Source organism: Vidua chalybeata, chromosome 11, assembly GCF_026979565.1.
Source record: "Vidua chalybeata isolate OUT-0048 chromosome 11, bVidCha1 merged haplotype, whole genome shotgun sequence".
Lineage (NCBI taxonomy): Eukaryota > Metazoa > Chordata > Aves > Passeriformes > Viduidae > Vidua > Vidua chalybeata.
In genome coordinates, this window is record NC_071540.1 from 15,161,430 (window position 1) to 15,185,470 (window position 24,041).

At 44.7% G+C, this 24,041-nt stretch overlaps 1 protein-coding gene across 2 annotated transcripts; it reads left to right on the forward strand.

Annotated features, from left to right (window-relative positions):
- Positions 1 to 14,009: 14,009 nt before the first annotated feature.
- On the forward strand, positions 14,010 to 20,600 carry GINS3 (GINS complex subunit 3). 2 transcript variants are annotated; one of them, XM_053953216.1, is made up of 3 exons: positions 14,010 to 15,106; positions 16,040 to 16,273; positions 18,705 to 20,600. In XM_053953216.1, exons 1-3 carry the CDS (start codon positions 15,020 to 15,022, stop codon positions 18,933 to 18,935), a joined length of 552 nt encoding a protein of 183 aa, XP_053809191.1. In that variant the 5' UTR covers positions 14,010 to 15,019; the 3' UTR covers positions 18,936 to 20,600. The 2 variants fall into 2 exon arrangements, with proteins under 2 accessions (XP_053809191.1, XP_053809190.1); XM_053953215.1 differs by lacking the exon at positions 14,010 to 15,106 and adding an exon at positions 15,349 to 15,555.
- The last annotated feature ends 3,441 nt before the right edge of the window (positions 20,601 to 24,041 follow it).

The following is a 24,041-nucleotide window of genomic DNA, read 5'->3' on the forward strand; positions in this document are numbered from 1 at the left end:
GCACATCACTGAATCCCTACCATAAACTAACCTCAAGTAAAAAGAAGAACAGGGACTTTAAGCTTTCCTTCAGGACTAATAGTGTGGCACTAAACAGAATGGTGCCAAGCTCAGGACTGCAACACTGATGAGATGACACTGAATGACACAGAGAAATTATCTACACTGTAATGGCACTGGGTGATTGCTGGTTTGTTGAGGTCACTAAGAATATTCTTGATATTAAAGGATGGGGCAGTGAAAGACTTTTCTCCATTTTTGCATATTCTAAATGACAAAGTGCTCATCAGACTTACAGCCTTGATCTAAGAACAAAGGTGAAAGAGCCTCCTAAGCCCCAGCTGCACTTCACAGCAGATAAAATCCACTGCATCCATCCCTTGGCTGAGTGCTGCCCTGCCAGGGTCAGCACAGAACCTCCTGCCCAGTGCAGGGGTGCAGCACCCAGAGCCTTGTGCTGAAAGCTGACATGGTGTTTGCTCAGAGAAATTGAGCAGGCACAGAGCTCTGCTCTCATCAATGAGAGGACCCATCAAAGAGAGCTCCTAAGGTAAATACATCCTCTTAGCAGGGCCTTATCTGTGCCCAGCAGATCAAAGAGCACTCCTGCACTGCTGCACAGCGTGCAGGCACAAGCAGCAGTGCTCTGCAGGACAGCCTGCCTGCCTTGATGACTTGCAGGCCTGTGAGACATGCATCACATGTGGAACTCGTGATGATGAGTTTGGGGATTTTCAAAAAGCAGATAACTAATGTTAGGCTGCCATTTGGGAACCTAAGCTCACACCCTGACCTTCAGAACACAGAAAGCTTCACAGCACCCAAGAAGTCCAAGTGAAGGGACTTTTCAAAGATGCAAATTAATTTTATCACTCACCAAAAAGGGATAATTAAAAAATGTGTTTGCAAATGTTCTCAGGACCTGCATGTGCCCTGAAATACTCACTAGCCACCAACACTTGTGATTTTCTAAAAATGCTTTCCATTTGAACTTTTTTCTCTGTCTCCATTGCCTGGTGAAAGACACGTACACACAAAACAGACCAGGCAGGAGGAGGTGGCAGAACTTCTTATACCCAAAGTGCTGTCAAATATACAACACCAAGCTTGAAGTTGGCAATCTTAGGTCACTTCTAAAATCAGTAATTTCCTGCAAACGTTGGATTTTGAAGGAATAATGTCACATCAAACAGATTATGAAAGGGATAGATATTCCTTTGATGGAAGAAGCTACTCACTTGCTGGCCTTTCTCAGCAGCCTGGGGTAGGGTTTGTAATAAAAATCCTACTCTGCTGACAGAGAAGAGGGTAACCACTGGAAAGGGAGGGTTAGTTACCTTTCCCTTTCAGGTTCACTGGGTATGTGATCTGCTCTGACTGCCCTCTTTCATCCTTCCTGGGGCAATGGCTAGAATGTTCTGCTGCCAACAAAATGCATAAAAGGGATCAAATGAATCTGAGGCCACAAATGAGTTGCATAACCAGGAATGGCTGATCCTGTTCTACTCAGCTTCTCATGACATCAGGTATCAGCAGGAATATTGCACCCCCTTCTGCTTTTGCTTTCACCCCTGGGCAGTCTCCAGCAAACTGGGTTAGGGATCCCTCTCCTCTCTCTTCTGGGATTCATTGAGCCCTTCCAGCACCCCCGACCCAGAGCACCCACAGTCCCTACCTGGTGTGCCTGCTTACCCCAACACTGCTGCCCCAACCTACAAACGGGGCACAGTGAACAGCCAGGCCACTGCAAGAATTATTAATTGTGTCTCTTTGTGTTTTGGCACTTGACTATGAGCTCCTCCACAGCATCACTTCCTCTTGTCTCTAAGATTTCAGCTGTGAGCTGGGCCTCTGGTACAAGTGACTTCTTCATTGCCACACACCGACTACATGGGAAGCCTGAATCCAACACTGCCATTCCTGGGTTGCTTTAAAAGGAGATCCTGTAATGAAAGATCTCCACTTTGAGGTTATGTGCCCCACAAAATACTAGTAGTATAACCAGAAAACATTGTGTACTACATTAAAGAGATTCATATGTTCAAGAAGTGGAGAGCAGAGAAGTTAAAAAGCAGAATAAATAAGACTTCGACTAAAAAGAAGAATGCACTGTAGTATTCAAAATAAACCTCTCAGCATCAGCATAACACTGCCTTCAAATTTGTCAAAGGCAGAGAGGAACTGAAATAATTTTAGCCATCATTCCCCATACACTCGTGTCAGAAAAGGCATGTTTTACACTGAATTGGTTACAAGATTGAGTCAGGCACTGTGTATACACTCTTATATGATCCCATGTCTGTCTTCCACAGAGGCTCTGCTTCACTCAGTCCACAAGACAGAGATGCAAAGGAACTTTCTCTGACTCACCAGATCAGAGGAACCCCATTAGCTTCAAGTCAAGAGCACAGAGTGAATCAAAGTGCCCTTTTCAAGCAGAAGAACCCTGCTACAAAGAACAGGGGGAACAAACAAAGCTCAGGAGAAAGCTGAGCCTGAAGTCTGAGCAGGAATATTTTTAAGTGAATAAGAAAAGCCAACAGGGAGGTTTGAGGAAGACAGGGAAAAGAAGTTAATTCATTAATTTGCCCTGTCACTGTGGGGTTTGCCCACTTGTAGGCACTTGGATCACAATTCTCCTCCCTTCAAAAGCAATGATAAAACCTCCCTTTATGCACTGGTGCAGGGTCTGGCCCTGCATGGCAATTTATGGTTTCAAATGTACAGGTCAATTAATCCTTCCAGCCTTGGTGAGGCAAGAGATATTTCCATGACTCAAAGACACTCTCTGAGTGGAAACTGAAAGAGAGAAATCTGACTTTCCCCAAGTCACAAAGTACATCCTTGGCAGAGCTGGGAGGAGTTCACAAAACTGTAGGGTGCAGAAATCCCAGTTCTGAGCTCAGGCCATGCATAAACAGATCACTGTTTTGAATGGCTGCTGCCAACCACGCTGACAAAGGGTTCTGGATCAGCTTTGTGTCCTGGCAGTTCCTCTTACAGCATTGATTCACCTGGTAGTGGGGAACAGTTTCAAGGCAATGATGAGATACACAAACAAGGTCAGCTGCTCTCCAGCTACGAGAAAGGAGTGTAAAACAATTTCAGTGAAGCAGGAGCTCACACACCAAGTGACTGCAGCTTCCCGAGTGCAGACAGGGCAAGAAACTCCCCTATGCTTGCTAATCTGACTGCAGCTATCCCTGCCAGATGCATTCAAAACAGACATCTAAACCATTCTCTTGTCAAAACAAGATACAGTGGCACTCAGCTGTGCAGGTATGATTTTATTTTAGGTGTATTTGGAGCTAAACTCAGCCCAGCTGCTTGTGAACACGCTCACAGCTTCTGCCAGAGGGGCCTCCCAGAGCTGCAGGGGTGGGAGCAGCCAGCCTCATCTCAGCTGGAATTTGTTCAGCAGTGAGGTACAGGGACCCCAGTGAGAAACAAGCTCTGTGCTGGAAAGGACAGCCAGGACAAGCTGTCAGTGAGGACATCAGGGACAACAGTGGAAAGCAATCATTTGGCAACACCTGAGCCCTGCAGTGCCAGAAGAGCTGTCATGTGCCACAGTATTCAGGATAGGAAGTGACTGTGGGAGGGTTTGTTTGTATTTTTTAATAGCAGCCAGTGCAGATCATTAAAACCAGGCTACACAACAGAAAAACTTGCTACCCTCACTCTAGTACCCTTCTCTCTTCCCAGATATCACTGTTCCCTTTAGATGGTGCCATTAAATCCCTATTTGCACACAGCAACCCTACACAGCAGCCCATATAAAAACAGGAACACTGAGAAAGTGGCTTCACCCCGTCATTTATTATTCCACTTGACTGAATATCAGCCACGTGCCTGTCAGACCCATTGCTCCGTGGGGACACACAGACACACTGAGAAATTCCGAGTCCATTCTGAAATAGCCCACCCCAGACACAGAAACACAGAGGGGATGCAGCACAGACCCCAGAAGAAAAAAAAAATCCCATTTGCTGCAACTTTTTGAAGCTCCCAGTGATTTAGTTGTTTCAGCAGATGGAGCCATTGCAGTATTCACCATGGATTGCAAACTAGGCCAGTTCAGCCTGTTAAAAGGGAAAAAAACCTTTTGCCTGCTCTGAGGACATTTTCAAAAGAATCCTTGGCTGTATCCAGGCAAGTGTGTGTCACTTAGGCAACTACATGCTCTTTCAACAAATGGACTGGCTTGCCCTGAATGTCCCGTGACTGATTTTTAGATCTATAGGATCATTAGTAATTACACATTAGTATCACAACTGAAGTTTATGGTTTTAACCTGCATTTCCAAGCTGGTAGGTCTCCAAATCAAGCCCTCTCAGTAATTCTGGTATAAAACCCCCAGCCTTTGCCATGAGAAGCACCCAGTTCCCCTTACTGGTGCTAAAATTCTTTTTTTTAAAGGCCTGATGTCACTACCATGGAAATGGCATCTAGCTGCAATTGCTGAATTGCTGTGTTGGAGGATAGCCCTGGCTGATGGAGTGGGGCTTTTGGAATATCTACACACACACATATTGAGGAAAGTAGTACAAATAAGAACACAACAATTCAAGTTTCCAGAAATACATTCACTTACGAGTATGACTCCTTTAAGGTTGTAAGAAATAACTATGATCATAAACTTGGGCATGAAACAGCAAGCAATTCGTGGTACAATTAGAATTTGAGATAAATGGATTAATAATCTCTTGCTCAAGCATCTAATTAAGAAGAAGCTGAATTCATCAAAGACTGCTGTTGACATTATACATTACTGAAGGGGAATGGGGATTTAATATCCCCTTGGTATGAAAACTCATTACCATTATCCCCGATGGAGGCCACACATATACAAAGGGCAAAGATTATGACACTTAATATAGAAAGACAAAAGGACAGAATTGACCCCAGCTTTGCATCTTGCATAAGACCTGCTCATAAGCTACACAATAACTTTGTGAGTCTTCCCCACATACTTTTAAATGCTTTGTCATTTTCAGGGTTACAGATAAGACAGAAGCTCAGTGACAACCACACCAGCTCTGGGCCGTGCTGCCATTGTACTGCTGCTGAAGCAGGGTAACACTTCTAGCCCAAACCAAATCTCTCCCCTGGAGCTTTGGCTTTCTCCCCACAGCAGGGAATGGCTCACTGAAAGCAAGCTCAGAGGCTGCAACACCAAACCTAAGCTTTCAGCACCACCAACCTGAGAAAGACACAAATCCTTTGTTGAATCAACCTGGGCCTTATGGGTAACCTGCCATAAATCAAGGGCAATTTGGTGACATTGAGAACTCACAGAAAGGTTGGACAGAGAGCAAAGTCAGACATCCAAAGAATTTCTGCCAGGAATTTCCACTGAAAGCTGGAGGTCCAGCTTCTAATCTACCATTCCTTCCCAGACTCCAAATCAAGGACTTCTCATTGCACTAACTCCTGTGGTAGCTTTGGTTTGAAACAGCTATTGAAATTGAGGCCATAAATCCCTTCTCACTTGGGAATAAATCTAAATTTAGACCCTAGTCTTCAAATGAATGCATGAAGCTTATCTACCCCACTGCATTACTAATGTTCTTTACAAATATGATGTCCTAAAGGCATTTTTTCCCTTTGTGTATATGTGGCAAAGAATCGGATTAAAAAGATGGATTCTGCTAGAAATACCCATCATTGTACAGATCAAACACAATTAATAACAAACCAGTTCACCCACTTTAAAAAAAAAAATCTTTCTATAAAAACTGCAGGAAGCACAAGCAAAAGAAAAGCTGAAAAGAAGGAAATAACAAAAATTATGAAATAACTGTACTCTCCACTGGTGTGAAGACATGGCTGATGTGTGTGCCCAGAGGCTGGGCTGGGCTGAACTTGCTGTCAGCAGTGGCAAACTACAACTTCTTTGTGGCTCATGCATCAGGCTGCTGCAAGTTAGGAGTTGCATTTATGGAGCAGAAGCTCCTGAGCCCATGGGCTCAGTAGAGGTTGTGGAGAATGGACGCAGTGAAAAGATGAGACTGAAAATAAGACAAAGCAGATTCCTGGCCAGCTGCTCAGCCATCCTCCTGGGGGTCAGGCTGTTCTTGTGAGCACATTCTGTGGATGAAGCACCTTGCAATGGCATCAGTGGAAAAGCTGGGCAGAGGCTCTGGATGAATCAAGTTTTAAACAGCTCCTTTCAAAACTGTGTAGTGCAGCCTCTTCCAACCTTTTTGAACAAACCTCCTGAATTAGGGAAGGAAATCAGTATCAGTCTCTGATGCCTCAGGAGACATTCTCTCTGAAAACTAAATGCTAATTTAGTTACATGCAATGTTTTTAAGGGTGTCATTCCTAATCAGCTTCGCAGAAATAGCCAGCTGTTTTGGTGTGGGCAGTCAGAGCAAATTGGGATGATGCCATTACTTCCACAACTAATTATTTGGAAGGAAATTGAATGTGAGGGAAAATGTAAAAGTAGGTGAAAATGTAAAAGCAGAGGAACATTCTGCAATAACAATGTAACCAGGAAAACAAGATGAGCCATGTTTATTAGGAGCAGGAGCTGAGTGTCTGTTTCCTGGTGCTTCTGGTGGGTTGACCTCAACCAGCAGCCAAACACACATCCAGCCTTTTGCTCACTCCATTCTGTGGGGAGAAAGAGAGGAAGGTGAAAAGACTCATGGATCAAGTTCAACAGGGAAAGCAAAAGCAAAAAGGCAGATGTCCAGTCACTGCTTGGGAAGAAGGGTCTCAGCATGTGCAACATTGCTTGAGAACACAAGCACTGTGAGCACAAACATCCCCCTGCTCCACCTCCTCTCCCTGAGCTTTTACTGCTGAGCCTATGTCATAAGGAATGGAATATTCCTTTGGTCTCTTCCCTGTTGGTTCAAGCTTCCCTGAATGTAGAACAGAAGTTTTTAAAACACCTCTCAGTTACCTCATCTCTAAAAAAAAAAAAAAAAAAGCTTAATCCAACACTTCCACATCTCTTGCCTCGCCCCCAGCCCACTGAGTGCAGGAAGGAGCAAGAAGAGCCCTGCCACTGTGCAAGCACTGCTCAGCAGCAGCCAGAACTCTGGGGCAGCAGCAGCAGCAGCACTGCTTTAGGCACAAATGCACCACACAAGCAGCTGTGACAAAAGTTAACTCCAACCCTGACAGATCCAGTGCACTGCTCTGTCACAAAATTCTTCCTGATGCTTAAAGTCAAAGCAGGCTTGAATGCAAAGGATGTTATAAACAACCTGCTGCAATTTTAAGCAATTGCATAAGACCTTTATCTTCAAGGTCTGACTCACACATTTCACTGTCAAAGAGCTGGGACTTGGTTTGTGGAACGAGCTCATTAGGAACCACAAACTCTATCATGTTTCACCTGAAGTGCAAAACATCTACCATCCAGTCTGACATCTCTACTAGAAAAGAATTGTGGGCATTTAGAATTGGAGCACAGAAACAACTCTGCTCTGCATACAAGTCTCAGAAGGGACATAAGGGAAAGGCAGAAATGTCTATGACACAACACTCTGAGGCTCTGGGATGGAGATTATTAGTCAAAAGAGAACAAAACCAAAGCATTTGCATTGAAACACCCATCAAAGAAGGTGTCACTGTATTTTAGGATTGCTAATTGTAATATTGAATTGTTATCAACAAATACATGTTGATGTCATCAACAAAACAACAAAATCACCCTCAGTGATTTTGATGAAAGCTGCACTTTCTGTAGTGGATTTACATCTATTTATACCATGGAGGTATTTTGCCTGTAATTCTGTGAGGAGATAGATTTCTGCACTCCTTTTTTTTGAAAACAAGATCTAAACCCATCAGTCATCTCAGTAAGATTATGCTGGGTTTGCCAAACCTTCCCCACTTAATGTATTTTGATGTTATTTTACTAGCTCTGCTTGTAAATACAGGATTAAAAGAAAAATGAGGAAATCAAAAGATATGCAGCTTCTCCTAGAAGAGGTTAAAACCCTGTCAAAAATCCTCATCTGTGTTTGTGTGATAAAGGCTGCCACTGAGTACAAGCCACAAAGTCCAGAGAAAATGTGTTTGCTTTTAACACATCTCATGGGGTTTTGTCACTTTTGAATATAATATTTCTGGATATTTAGCTGCTGGCACTTGCACACTGCTGACTTGCTGGCAATGAGACATATTGCTGGGCATGTACAGAGGTGTTTCATGAAAACCAAGATAAACTTTACAGGATCACAGAGCAGTCCCTGCCTGACAGAGCAAAGCTGTCAGATCTGAGGATACACCGAGACAGGATGTTCTCAAAACTACAGAGCCATTCAGCTGTCAGACATGCAAGCTGCCTGTCTTGTCTGTTTTTTTTTTCATTCCCCCACACTGTGAATCACTGGAATTCTTCCAGATAGGATGCTCAAAATGAAGTGCACATTTCCCTCAGTCCCTGGACTCCAATGGTTAACCTCTCAAACTCTCCCCCATGCTTCCTAAGCTCCCACCACCTGGGATTGCCTGACTGGTCTGGCAAATGATGTGGGTAGAGGAACCTGCAGGGCCCCACAGGCATTCCTTTGTGTGAGAGTGCTCTGCCTGCATGGGGGTGAAACAGCTCCAAACTCAGCCCAGTGCAAAACTGAGCAGTGCTGGATGGAGAAGGAGGGTCAGTGTTGACCTGAACTGTTGAGTGCTTTTGGTGTTGAAGAATGCTGACACCATCCAGACTCATCAACCCCAAAGTTAAACATCACAGGAGCAAAAGATATTTGCCCATGATCCTTGCTATGGGTGAGTAACATCAACCTCTACCTGATAATTATTTTGCTGGCTTGGATAAAATTACTTCAATAATGCTGCAATAAATAGTGCACAGGTAGTGCACTACCTATTCTGTGTAGTAAATAATTCTGATTAAAATCTCTTAATCTAATCATCATCAATTCAAATAAATAAGTTATTTTATTCATATAAATATATTTCGTTTACCATCCTTACTCCTGAAGGACAAAGTAGTACAAATTACACCTATTTAATCCTTTAGACATAAACCACAGACCAAGTCTGGGGGTAGAGCTGGAACCCGCTGCATCTTGTCTCTGAGAAGGGGTTTAGAAAGCAAAGGGGTCCTTTCTGCTTCTCGTGACTCAGTGGGAGGGTCTCCCTGATAAACCTTGTCCAAATCTCCCATTCTGCCTGTGATACCTTTGAACAGCTCAGAAATTGTTGCTCTCTGCCAGCCTCTAGAAACTGATTTGCAGCAGCCACATCTCCATCTCCCCATGACACCAGGAATGCCAGCAAGAAACTGGGTTTGCTCTGCTGCTCACAGAATTCCTAGTTGATATTATATTAATAGTGTTTCTCACTGGGATACAGAATTTTTGGTGTGCTCATTTGAACTGTAATCCCATTATATCAGCCAAATTCTGAGCATGTATTCAGTGTAATCTGACATTTCTACAGCATTTCTTTCCTTGAAGGATGAAAAGCTTCCTCACAAGTTAAGAACAAGATTCTCTACTTTTTGACACAATGCAGTGTGCTCCAGCGAGGTGCTGTTAATTTCCTTTCCCATACGTGATCAGAGAAGAAACAATTTGGATCTTTTCCTGTTCTAGTATGCCTCAAAAAACATGGGACAGCCTGACCACATACCCACAGTCCAGAACTGAAAAGCAGTAGCCAAGAGGCAATCAGATTTAAGGAATTCAAAGATTCTGCTGGCCAAAGACAGTGAGCCATGGGCCAAAAGGAGCATTAATGCTCTGAAAAAGCCCTGGAATATCAGCATTCTGCTGATCTAGTGCTGACACATGAAGGGCTGGAGGAATGCTGAAACCATGGTTCAAAGAGCACAGGCAGCTGAACACAGACATGAGTGCATCCTCTCCAGCTTGTGATGCTGAAGAAGCCAGATAGAAGAAATCTGAATGAAGGCAGTGAAGAAATTGTTGGCATTCATGTTGTGGTAACTGACTGATTACTTACACATGAGTTGGTAGGAACCTACTGTCCATGCAATTCAGAATTCAAGTTCTCATTCTGGATCTTGAGAAAAATGTAGGGTTGCTTTTTTTTTTTTTTTTTTTTTTTTTTTTTTCCCCAGTAACTCACTTATAAACTCTCCAGAGTAATAAAAACAAGAATTAGAACCTAGATCGAACAACAGGAGTATTAGGATATAAAGAGAAAAGCATGAAAATTATCTGTAGCCAGATTTACAATTGCTTATCTGAGTCTGAAAGACAAAGAATAATCTTTTCTTCACAGCAGTAAAAGCTGCATATTTTAGCTTGATTTTACTGGAAATGTCCTGGATAGCTTAGAAAAGAAAGCCCCCACATCATTTAGAAAGTGAAGCTCATATAGCAACCCACCCCTGTCTCTTCCTTTCAAAGAGGTCATCAGCTTCTAGTTTTTATGTAATTTCCTTAAAAAAAAAAAAAAAAGAAAAGGAAAAGAATGTTTTTTTTTCTGTGCACAAAGATTGATTCATTAGATGTTTTTTGTCTCTGGGCATTGAACAGCCTTTAGCTGAATAGAGCTGGAGTTCATGCAACTTAATTGGAAGAGCATAATTTCCAACATCTCCCTAGCATATTTACTATGAATGGTGAGACACAAGAAAAAGAAATTGCTGATGTTTAATGTTTTATGCTGTGGAAAGGCTTCATTGTTTTGCTCAGCAACTTGAGTGCTTTATGAGTAGGAAGGGGTCTCCCCGTCAAGAATGAACACAGTACTTTTCTTTTACCCCCATCATGTGAGTGGATGTGAAAGGAATTAAAATACCGTGAGTTTTCTACTCACATCATCACAGTCACCTTGAGACACCAAAAGTTCAAGAAATGTCACTTTTAGAATTTGCTGCACAGTCATCAGCAATTCTGCACAGTCATCAGCAATTTCCTTAATTTCTTGTTAAAGGCAGTTATCACAATCACAATTTTCCCACACTTCTGAACAAAAACAATAGTGAATTGTCATCTAGGGAACTCCAAATGGAAGAAACATCCACAATTTTGGCAGCATTCCCAACTAAACCATGAAAAGTTTTAGCAATATGGCACTACTGCTTAAAACAAGAATCTTTCTGCAAATGCCTGCTGCTGATTTAACTGTGACTCTCCACTTACCAGAAAAACTACACAATGGTTGAAAAAGCCTTGGAAAGTGCTGAATAATAACAGAGTGAATGACAGCTGGGGAAAAATATTGGAATTCTAGAAGTGGTTTTGTTCTTACAGATTTTTTTTTTTTTGCAATGCCAGCTACAGCATCTGCTTGATCTTATGACTTCAATACTCCTTTTTTAGAATGTGTTTAAAATATTTTGAAATTCACTGTACAAGCTGGCCAGACTCCCAGCTGCCTTCTGGCTTAGAGACCCTTGCTGGAAGACAGAAGCCAAAAGATCCTTCCCATAGGATGTTTGGTTACCCTAAATCCCATAATTTCATCTGTGGCTGTTCTCCCACACAGTCCTCCACACTTCCTCCACATGAAAAGGAATGATACTCTGGAATGTAAATACGAATATGGTGTGTCCTTACTCCTGCTGCTGAACATCTCACATTCGCAGATAAATTGAACAGGAAAGTGATTATTTCCTCAATTTAGCTACTGATTTGTGCTGCTACCCCTTTTCCTTCAAAAGATGAAGCTGTGCCGGGCTGCAGAACCTGTCCTTGGAGAGAGCGTTTATTCATATGACGCTGCACTTAACTCCCTCAGGATAATCCCACTGAAGCCAATTGCTTTATTTGAGTTATACCGTATTTGCACAACAAAGGGGTAGCAAAGACAAAGTACGATTTACAAATGAGGTCTCCCACTGCCACGGGCAAGTTAACTGATTAGGAAATGCAAATTTATTGTGTGCAACTTCCAGGAGGGAAAGGAGTAGCTAAGTAGCATTAGCTACTTACTTAGTAAATAATGAACTAAAGCAGCTCAGACGCTCGGCCCGGGGCTGTGGGTGAGGGATGTGTGTTAGGGTGAGTGTTGCCTTCCTCCAGCCCTGCTCTCAGCAGTGTGAACACCACACGCCCGGGTGCTACTCAGGATCCTTTGGCCAGGTTAGACAGTAAAACTCTGACTCGTCAGATGTCTCGTCTAGGGATGCTAAGGCAGCAGTAAACCCTGCCAGCATTTCTGATTGCTGGATAACACATGCAAATAAGAAAAGCAAATCATTCTGTAATCCTCTCTACCTCAGAGGGGAAAAAGATTCAAGATTAACCTTAATTTGTGCTGTGGTTTAATCCAATGCGTGGAGACTGATGATTCCTCTCCCACTTTGACCTAAAAATGTAGGATAAGGAGAGGCCACAGGGAGAGAGGTGCTTCCCTCTCTCATCAGCATCCTGCAGCTCTTTCAGCTGACTTACTCGGTGGATTTAATGCTATTTAGATTACCCAGGATGGCTCCATCAGCTGCCTCTCTCATCGCCCCACATGCAGATGCTGACGTGACAGAGCTCAGCAACTCTGCAGCACACACAGACACGGGCGGCTCTGATCAAAGGCCCGGGAGGAAGGAGGCAACAACTCGGCTTCCCCAAATTTATCTCATATTAAATTGGCTGAATTCTGTGGTATTCAAGATTTTAGAAGAACATAGATCAGATGTAACAGGCTGTTCCTCGATTTCTAAGATTTTACTCTTTCCCGTACTTTGCAATCCTCTCATTTATCTCCTGTACCTTCAGGTAATTTGGGTTTTATTCATCACAGCTCAACCTTAATTCTGTAACACTTTTCTCTGTCCTTACTAAATTTTTGGCATGTATCAGTTATGACACAGGACATTCCTTTTCCTTCAGGAAGGCCTTGAAATCATATTTATGAAAATACAATATGGTTTAGGATGCTGGGCTCGTTATGCATATTTTTACACTAAGATTCACGCACAAGTGCTCAAGAATAAGAACCTGCCTGGTGCCTTTCTCAGGATGAGAAGGCAAATATAGTGCAAAAAGGAGTGACATAATTTTGTCCACCAAACTCATTATTTTTGAAAATTCTCACGAAAGAACCATTCTTCAACTGATTTTACAGTGAGTGTAAACATCTTTCCCTCTGTGTTCTCTCAGTTTTACCCAGTACTTTGGGCTTTCTGCACCTTGGTGCTTATTTCTGTATCATACACTGGAGGCTGAGGCATCTCAGGACACAGGGAAATTGTGATTTTCTTTCTTCTTTTTCCAGATGTATTAGCTGTGCAGCCTGGAAAAAGCAGATTCCATTTGCATTGTTCTCTCTTCTCACTCACAAAATGCACACTTTCATATTTAGCAGAGATTTGTTTCCTAAACCTCTTTAAGCAGGGAATACTTTTACTAATCCAATTCAGCAAATTATAATTTTATCAGAACTGTCCTTTAGAAAGAGCTTTCAGAAATTACTCTGCAACTTATCTGGAAAATGTGCACAGATAGAAGGATTTATTTTCCAAACAGAGAGCCTTAATATCTCATTAAAACAAAAAAAAAAACAAACAAAAAAAACCCACCAAGAAAAAAAATACAGGACAATAGTTAGTGTTGCTAAAATAAATATAATATCTGTTTTCTATGCTATAGAAAAAAAATCCAGCATCTTACAAGAAATTTCCTTTACATTAACTCTCTCTTTGGGGGCATGCATTGCCCTTCCAGCTGCTGTCAGTATTTAATATAACCTGACTGATGGGGAAAGGGGACACTGGAATCACCAGTGTGGGTGCCACACTGACAAACACACATGGTTACATTTCTTCTGCTCACACAGCTCACAAGATCTCACCGTGTCTTTGTTGGCTGGATTTTTATAGCTCAGGCTGCCGTGGGACCCAGGGGACCTGGAAGTGACAGAGGCACATCATCCTGAGGTCTCAGCCCACACTGTCTGTGCTTTATTTTTCTCAGTATGAAATAAAACAGCACAAGATTTAATAAACAGGTTCAGATTTTATTATTTTGCTTGGGTCTGACTTTGATGAAGATGCTGAAGTACCAACATGCTAATTAACATGACAAAACAGTAACAAATCATAGCAGATCCAGCCTGAGCAAACAGCAGCAGGAAGAATGCTGAGGTCGTAAGAATTAACAGATTATTAAAGATGCATTGGGCTACGCCTTACTCATGGACTGAAAATGTCATCAAAAAAGTCATCAAACCCTCTATAAATAAGTCCATCATTATTTCTCAGGGAAGTTGTCAGGTGTTGCAACACTGGCTCAGTTGTTTATTTTCCTTCATCAACAGAACAAAGACTGAAATATTTACTAGATTATTTAAATGTTATTTTATAGACCACTGTCTATACAAAAAGTAATGTTTTCAGCATATACAGCTCAGGGAATAGCAAGAAAATTTTAATCTGATAAAAAATTATTTACTTTTGAAACAACAAAACAATGAGAAAAAAAAAAAAGCACAAGGTCAGGTTCTAAAATGAAGTAAAACACTGATCAAAATGGGGGACAACCCTTTTATCCTTACCCAACCAAACCCAGAATTTAGCACAGGGTATTTGATTCTGCCATCAAAACACGTCTTGATTCTTTGTATTACAGCACTAAAATAAATTACTTTGGGCCGTAGCCTCCCCTTCAAACCCAAGGTATTCACAGTTCATTTGCATTGCCTTCTGCCCACTCAGCACAGCCACATCCATCAGCCTGATCATGCGCTCTGCAGGGTGAGCCACGTCCTTCATTGCCAAGGAGAAACACGGGCACAGCCAACCACACGGGCAGCATCGCCTTGGCTTTCCACACAGCCGGGAGGGTGCGGATGGAGGTGCTGGAGCCGCAGGGAGACATCCCTGCCTTTGGAACAGCGTTCTGAGGGGCAGGCCCTGCGCTGGGCAGCACCCTCAGCGCCGCGGGGCGCAGGGGGACAGGGCAGCCGTGCCCAGCCCGCCCTGCCCAAGCACAGACGCCGGGAATGCTCCGTGCGGGAAGGGACTGCAGAGCCCATCCTGTCCCACCCCCTGCCATGGGCAGGGACACCTCCCGCTGTCCCCGGCTGCTCCAAACCCCGTCCGACCCGGCCTCGGACACCTGCAGGGATGGAGCATCCACAGCTGCTCTGGGCACCTGTGCCAGGGCCTCGCCACCCTCACAGCGAGGAATTCCCCGCAAAACCCAATCCCAGTGTGAGTCCATCCCCCTGTCCTGTCCTGATACAGCTCCGAGACTCCTTCTAACACACCTCGGGCTGGTGTGCGGGGGGCCGGACGGCACCGGCTGCGGAGCCCCGGCGGTGGGGCAGCCGCGGTGCCGATCCCTGTACCCATCCCGATCCCGATCCCCGATCCCAGTCCCGATCCCGATCCCCCCTCAGCGGCGGCGGGCGCGGGGCGGGCGCGGCGCGTGCGCGGTGCCGGTGGCGGGCGGTGCCTCACGGGCTGGCGGGAGCCGCGGCCCGGCCATGTCCGAGGCGTATTTCCCCGTGGGCCCCGGGCTGGGCATGGAGGAGAATTTCCTCTCGCTGGACGATATCCTGATGTCGCAGGAGAAGCTGCCGGGCCGCGCCGAGAGCGCGCTGCCGCGCCTGGCCGTGTTGATGGGGCAGGGCGGCGGCAGCGCCGAGTCCGTCCCGGAGGTAACGGGGAGGGGACACGGGACACGGGACTGTCGCTCTCGGGAGGGGACGGGGCGCGGGGGGCTCTGCCCCGGGGCCGCTTCCTCGCCTCCACCTCCTGTTGCGCCTCCCAGGCCCGGCCGCTCTCTCTTCGTGGTCACTGCAATGATGCTCTCTGCTACTTTCCCTAAAGTTAATTTGCTTTTATTATATACACTTTGCCTGTTTGGGTTTTTTTTCCCCTTTCTTTTTCTCTTGCTGTTTCGTCACCTGACAATTCTTAAACCAGGGAGCATCAATAAAAAGTTCACTTTCTGAGTCTTGCGGTAATAAGGCCTCTAAAGTGTGTCTGGTTTGTGCTACAGTCACAAAGGACTGTTTTGAAAACAAAAGCGACTTTTTGTAATGCTGGATCTTCATTAATAAAGTTCATTCTATGTCTTTAGGGTTGCTTCAGGTGTACTTTCATGGCAAGGATAACTTTTGGCTTCTCTTGTTCCTCCAGGGATCAAAGCTGGAAATCCCCCTGTGGCTTGCTAAAGGGCTGCACGACAGCAAAAGGAGAATCATCTCTGTGGAACTGCCAAAGATTTACAAGGAAGCCTGGAGGACGGTGTTCAGTGCTGATGCCAATGTGGTTGATCTGCATAAAATGGGGCCCTACTACTATGGATTTGGCTCACAGCTCCTGAATTTTGAGAATCCAGAGAATCCTGAGATAGCTCAGACTATCCTGCAGGCAAGTATCTGAATCAGGTCTTGAAACTTAGATTTGCATTTTTCTGTCTTCATTTTGTTCCCACTTGCTTAGCAGTCTTCAAGAAAAATATCCTGGTTTAATCCAAATGACTTCTGGATGAAATATGGATGTCCCTCTTGGCAGCTGCACAGGCTGGTGCTGGAAGCTTCCACTGTGCATCCAGGAGTGTAATTTTAGCTTGGTGTTTCCACACTGTGAATATGGTATTTCATAAAATCCTGTAAAACAGGACTAGAGGAGATGTAGGATTATTTAACTATACCTGTCTTTAAATCTCTCCAGCACTGAGACCTCACACTGCTCTGGGCAATCTCTTTCAGTACCTTGCCAGCCTCACCTCCAGTGTCTGAACCAAAGCTCCTTCACAGCAATACAGGCTCTGTTCTGTTTGTCTCATACAAAGTAAATGCTGAGGACAAATTATTCTCTTCCTTCCTCAGCAGTCCCAGTTCATTTGATGTTTCTCTATGGGTCATGCTCCCTAACCTCTGACTGCCCTCATTGTGCACTGCTGGTGCCTCTCCCTGAACAGCAGTGCAGTCTCGCGCTCAGGACTTGTGCTGATGCAAACAAAAGGATTACTTTGTGAGTTTTGTGGGGCTGTGATGCTCTTGGCTCATCTTGGTGCAGCATCTGGTTTGTCACGATGCAGTCACACGGATCTGTGTTTCGTTTGCAGTCCACAGTGACGTAGTACAGGGTGCATCTGTGAACAAATAATTTCCTGACTCTACTATTTCTGCCTTAATGTAAAACTTTCTGTTAGTCCTGAGTGAACGACATCTTCCTGTTTTCACACCATCTTTCTAATTAATCAGGATTTTTATAAATTAAAGAGGTCTGCTCCCTGACATGCCTGTAGTCATCCCTTCTCCTTCTCCTGCATGTTGCTTGCTGATTTAATAAGCACAGCTTCTATTCCTTTAGTAAGCTCATTAATTAACATCTCAAACAGTAGTTGGTTCCACAGAGACCCAAGTGGAACTCCACTCAGTGTGTTCTTGCCCCCTGACAGGAGCTGTGGATGATGGCTGTCTCTCCTGACCATCTTTGGCTGGTCTGGCTACATCTTCCAGCAATGCCCCGTGACAGATACCCCTCTGCTGCTCTTCCTGCCTGTGCAAGGCCTGGCATCCTGCCCTAGCAGGAAAGCAGGCTGGGCTCTGGGAGTTTGTTCTTGGCAAGTCCACGATGGCTGTGATTCTTTTATTGTCTTGCAGAAGTTTCTGTATTGCTTCTTTGTTCCAGTATGCTTCCAGGAATTGATGCTGATGGATTTATAATTCCATGGCTCTTCCCTTCTCCCTCTCCATCTCCCCTTTCTCTTTTAAAAGATAGATGTCATCTTTGTCTGTTTCCAGACTTCAATCTTCTTGAGCTTTTCAACATAACCACTAACAGCTCTGAGATCTCTTCAGCCAGGTCTGTAAGTGGGCTGGGATGATTTTTATTGCCTTTTTTTTTCCTTTCTCTGTGCTTTACATTAAGGCTGATGCAGAGAGGCTTTAGAGTGCTGCTGCTTTCTTGGAGCTGTCCACTGAACATGTGCTTTGTGCATTGAGGAGGTGCCCATGCCTTTCCTTGTCTTTTCTTTTTCTCCTAATGGACATCTTAGGGGAAAAAAGCCACAGTAGAATTCATTACTTATCAACAGAAAAATCAAAGCATGCCAGGTTTGATTTCTCTTTTTAAAAGCAAACAAGAGGGGAGTTGTGCTGACTTAAAAACCTGTAAGTTTATCCTTATTTAACCTATTACTTTATCCTATAAGTTTTGGTGATTCTAAAATCAACTTCTGAAGCACAGTTTTCAAAGAGTTCTGACCCTTTTTTTCCCAGTTCCCAAAAGCAAAGATAGAGAGGAAAATAAAATGCCTTAAATATGTCTTGTTGCTTAGTTTTTCAAAATGCTATTTATAACTTGCAGGTTGGTTTGGGTTTTCACCTTTTCATGGTTAAGTGTTTTCTAGCATACTGAATGCTTTTCAGCAGCAGTTTGGCTTAATTTCCAGGACATTCATAACTTGCAGCTTGTACGTTCCTGCAGCAGCTGCTGTGGCATGAGATTCATTCCTCCTGCTCTAAAGCAATGATTGCTTGAGAAGTGAGACAGAATAGATCATAATTGTGTTGTATCCTGTGGTCTTCTCAAGCCTGTTGTGAGGAAGCAGCCAGAATCCAATTCTGTGTTTGCTTCCCATCTGGTATCAGGTATTGGATGTCCCAGCTCAGGCATGAAGTGGTTTTGTCTTTGTAGGCAAGCTTAACAAGTGCTGTGCTGGTTGCAGACCCTTGGCTTGTTGTGAACAGCAGCCTAAACCTTTGGCTTTTCAGTTTTGAGAGCTCAGGCCACCAGGTCTGAGCTGGGGTGGCTCTGGTTACCTGTCAGTGACTCTGTTTGTTCCCTTCAGACGTTCATTGCCCGTTTCCGCCGCATCATGGACTCCTCTCAGAACGCCTACAACGAGGACACGTCTGCGCTGGTGGCTCGGCTGGATGAGCTGGAACGGGCTCTCTTTCAAGTGGGTCAGAAAGGGCTGAATGACTTCCAGTGCTGGGAAAAGGGACAGGCTTCTCAAATCACAGCTTCCAGTCTGGTGCAGAACTATGGGAAAAGAAAGCTCACAGAAGTGGATGGTTAAAAGTCCGAAGAACACGAAGTTACAGTGGGGGATACAGATTTACAGCCTGTCGTAGAAGAGTAAAATCAATCAATTTAGGGAAGGACAGGCTCCCTGTCCATTAATGGGAATTCTTCTCTGTAACAGCTTTGGATAAAACTAATGAAAATTTTAAAGGCAGAGGGCAAGGGTATAAAAACTAGATCACACCACTGAACAGCCTTACAGCTTACTCATAGCACTCCTGAGGAGTTGCAGCTGAAGTGTTTGCTAGGTGGCTGAAAGGCTATGAGAGGATTTTCTAGAAGGGTAATAAATACTAATTATTGCTCCAAGTTGATATTTACAATACCAAATCTGGACAGAAATGTAATTTATGTATTTCATCTTGTCCTTCCAATCCCAACCTCCTGGAAACAGCTGTTGATTCTATGAACAGCTATTTCCAGGTTCCCTGTTCTTTAGAGAGCCCCAGTGATGTGGAAAAAATTCTGATACAGCATTAATTTTTTTTCTTTTCTTGTACACTGGGGTGGAACAGGTGCTCTTTGTGGAGCAGGAATGTTTTTCTTTGCTGACCTGTACACAGTACCAGTGCCCTGGAGAGAAATACCTCCTCAAACCCACACAGCAAGTGGCTGCACAGGTCTCGTGCTGCCTTGTCCTCTCTCTCCCTTTTTGGCCCTTGTGACCTTAGTGCTGTGCAGTAAAGAGTGTTCATGTCTGATGTCTGTGGCTTTTGTTCTGGATGTGAGAATTGGCTGTCTTTGTGATGGGTGTTCTACAGAGAAGGAAGCAGAAGGCAGCAAAGAGTAAAGTCTGGACCAGATCAAAAGCAGAAACTTCAATGGAAACTCTGCCCCATTATCAACCTTTGAGATATTTGTTCCTCCTGTGAAAAATTCATCTGATTTCTAAATTTGGTTAGTAGAAGAGACAGAGCAAATGAACTGAGTTTCCTTCCTTCTGATCCATCCAAATGAATCTAGGAATATGATCCTGGTAAATGTCATCCTTGCCAGTAGGAGTGACTGGATTTGGGACTTGCTAAACAGCACAATGGTTATCATCCCATGTGGATGCCCTTAAACCCGGATCATCTCAAGTCCCATTGGACTGGAGACAGAAGACATGGTTATCTCTGTAGGGCTTAGTTCCTGCAGTCATCAGGATGGTTGTCCTTTGGGAGCAGTATTAGACACCTTACAGGTGCTTCTGTGCCTCTGTAGAAGTAGAACCTAAGCAGAGGAGCTGGATCCTGGTGCTGCTGAGCACTTCCACTTCTGTGGGAAGCTTATTTCACCTCCCTGGGAGGTGACAGCAAGATCCAAGTCTCAGAGGAGCTGTTACTGGACTTGCAGATGCACCTGGATATTGAATGCTTCAAACAAGGCCTCGAGCATCAAGGGCAATTCCTTGGCCAGAGATGTTGAAGCTCAGCCTGTGGAGGTGGCAAGAGGGGACAGTGTTGTGCCTTCACAACTATCACAGTGCCTCCTCCTCAGCTGCACAGGGCCAGCTGTCCTGCCACAGGAGACTAGCTGGAAGCTTGCCTGACAAAGTATTTGAAGTATGTGCAGGATGAAGTGCTTCTGCACTTAATGACTTAATGGCACATAATGGCTTATGCATTTGGCAGTTGTCCATTTCTGGATTTTTATCTTGAATAAATGTTTTGCAAGGGAATGCTCGTAATGTGAAAAGTCTGTTGTTAATTGAGCTGCAGCAGAAAAATCAAATGGGAAAGTCCAGGTCTCTACAAAAGTGTGGCCATGATAGATAATCCCTCTGCTCTTAGAGATAATGGGGTCAGGAGCTGACTTGTGCAGTTGTACCAGTGTAGAAATAGTTCCTATCTGACTTAGCCCAGCTGGGGTCTGGCAGCTTGTACAGGTTGTGGCAGAGACCCTGCCAGCCAATCAATAAGCTATTGCTTTAATGAATTGCATTTTTAGGAACATAAGATGGGTAGAGATGACTCTGTGTTACCTCAGCTTTGTTGTTCTGGTGGTGGGAGGTGGGAATTGGCTGTCTCTATCCAGATCCTGCTGCTCCAGGCACTGTGGCAAACACTTTGTGTACTGTGGCAGAGCTGTGATCAATGCTGCAAGGGGAGCAAGTTGAAGTCCATCTGTGACAAGAAGCATCTTTCAATTGGAAATATTATTTTACTGAGATGTTGGCTTTGGGATGTAGCTGGTTTATAACCAAAATCATGAGTTTCATCAATTTCTGGACTGGTTTTGGTGACTATCCAAGCTAATTTTCCTGCACTTGTAAGAACATTTTTCTTCTCTACTGCTGGATGCAAAATCCAAGCAGAAGGTTGCTCAATTGCCAACATTTTGAGCAACAGCCTTCAGAGAAGGGAGAAAAAAAATGCCTGAAGTAGTCTTCAATGTTACAGGCTTTTTGTAAGAAGGCAATGGCACTTCTAGTAACCATGAGTTTAGGACCCTTTAAAAAAATCTGATCCTGTAATTTTAAATTACAGTATTGCTTAGTTTTTTTCTGTCCAGAAGTACAAGAGTGCTCTTTACTTTTTGTGAACACAGCTGTGCTTTTCCATAGCACTGCAGCAAGTTTTAAGTTAGAGGAGTTTGAACTTGTGTGTTTTCAGAATGGTGCAATAAATCTTCATTACAGAACTACCTGGGAAAGGTCTGAAAAGGACCTTTTAAGTTTTATTTCTCCCATGTCCTTCAGCTCTTAAACTGAAGCACTGCTGATGCTTATGACAAATCAGTCCACAGACACATTTTACAGTATTGCCACAAATGTTTTCATTGCAATCAAGTGAAAAAATGGGCAAAATTCGAGCAGCAGCCAGGATGAGCAGCAACAAGAAGTGTTCTGGGAACTGACATACTGTAACACCGAGTATTATTTTAATGAGAGACACAGTGGCACCTGACTGAGTTAGGAGCACAAGCTGTTCTGATCTTCAACTGGTGATTTTCTACCCTTTTTTGGGTAACCAGCTACAACAAAAGCTTTGTTCAAAATTTTAATTGAAATCTGGGTTTGGTAGGTTGCACTACCTTGTCCTAGATTAGAGCATACACGAGGAGTGGATGTCATAGTTGGCAATGAAAGTGAAGGATTAGTGACTGCTGCTGCAGGAGGGAGGTGGTGAGAAAGCTGTGGAATCCAAAACCCTTCTGCCATGGAGAAATTTGCCACCCCACAGGTCCTGACCACGGTGGTGAAAAAGAACCCAGAGGGGGCTTGAGACAAGGAAAGAAAACAAGGAGGAAGAGGAGACAGTGAGCTTCCACCTCCCCTGGGCACACTGAGTCTGCTTGATGGGCTTTGTTTCCCAGTGGAAATTGCTCTGGGGAGCCTCTTCCCTGAGGGCTGGCCAGGCTCTGCTGCACAGGGGCCAGGCTTGCTGGGAGCCCCCAGAGCAGAGTCCTCGCTCTGCCCTGGGGAGCAGGACAGCACCAAGAGCACTGTGCTGTTTGCCAGAACACTCCTCAGCTGGTGTGGAAAATTACAAGGGGCACAGCCCCAAAAAGCCAAGGCATTTGTCCTGGTTTTCCAAACACTTCATTAATGTCATTGACAATACCAGCAGGTTCCTCAGATTAGCGTGCTGCTATTTTTGAAGAGTTATTCCTCATGGCAGGCTGCCAGGCAGTGCCAGCAGCCTCAGTATCCTTTCTGTCAGGATTGGCAGGGCACACCGGTCCATTGCCTTTCATTAGCTTTTGTGAGGATTTATAGCTGCAGCTCTTTGCAGTGCTCCCCCACACCTTGGGGAAAATGCACTTTCTTTGGGATTCCCAGCTGGACTGTGCAAGGCAGAAATCTCTGTTGTAGGAAAAAAGCCACTTTGCTGCTGCTGGGCTGAGGCAAGACACAGGCAGCAGATGGGCTGAGCAGGGTTTGGGGTGTGAGGAACATAGAAGGACGGGGAATAAGGAATCCCAGTTGGCTGCAGATGAGCTTGAGAAACTGCAACCCTAAAGAGAGTCCCAAATTTACCCTCCTTGGATTTCTGTGTCTGGAAATGGGCAGTGGTAAGGAGATGTCTCCTGAGGGTCACGATGGTGGTGTTCCATTTCTGTTGTGATGCTGTGATACAAAAAAACGGTGGCAGAAATCAAATAGAGGTTGAAAACTGGACTCTCAGCTTGTGTGGCTTGTAGGACAGGGCTTGTCTATAGCTGTCCCGCTGGTCCTTTGAGGGCCCTGGGTTCTCCCCAGGGAAAGCAGAGGAGGATTGTGACAAACCCTTGCTGAATGTAAAAGACAATTTTTCCCCTGACTTCAGACCAGGAAACTGCCAAATGCTTAGGATTTGTAGTGTGGTGCTTTTTTTCCTCAGGCATGGGAGCAAAAGTGGAGTGAGGAGGTGGCTGTGGGACTTGGCAGCGATGCACATGGGAGAAAGCAGTGAAGCAGATGCAGTAATCAGAGTACAAGCAAAGCAGCCCTCACATGTGCTTATTTCTCTTACTGTGGGACCATCCTGGGCAGGGTGGGTGTATCTTTGCAGACAGGCTCTCATCACAGCAAGGATTTAAGATGAGTTTCTCACAAATACAAGATTTGCAGGTTTTTGGCTGTTTAGTTGACATCCTGCAGCCTCTTTCCTAAGTGCTCTTGGTGTCCATGGGTGGCTGAATGGCCATTTCTCTGCTGGGGTGAGGGAACAAGCCTTGCACAGGCCCTGGGCAGCACTAAAAACCAACTGTGGGAGTCACACCCTTTGCAAAGGCTTGCAGAGACAAGTCCTCCCTCTCCTCAGCTGTGCTGGTGGGGACCCAAGGAGTGCTGATGGAGTGGAGCCCATCTGGGCAGGGCTGTACTCATGTACTACTGCCCCTGTGCATTTGGGCTTACTCCAAGTTTGCACCAAATCAGCAGGGTTTATTGCAGTCGTGGTGGATTTACTGAGCTCTGCCTGGAGGCTGAGTTGTTATTTTTCCTTTCAGTTTGGGCTCTGAGGTGCACATATGCAGCTCTGGCTGCCTGGCTGAGTCTGTCCCTGCTGACACAGGCGGAATGGGGTGAACAGATCACGGCCTCCCTGGATGGCCAGGCTCTGTTCACCCAGCACTGCTCTGGATTCACACAGCATCCTCCAAGTGAGCCCTCCCTGGGCGTGCAGTGACATTTAAC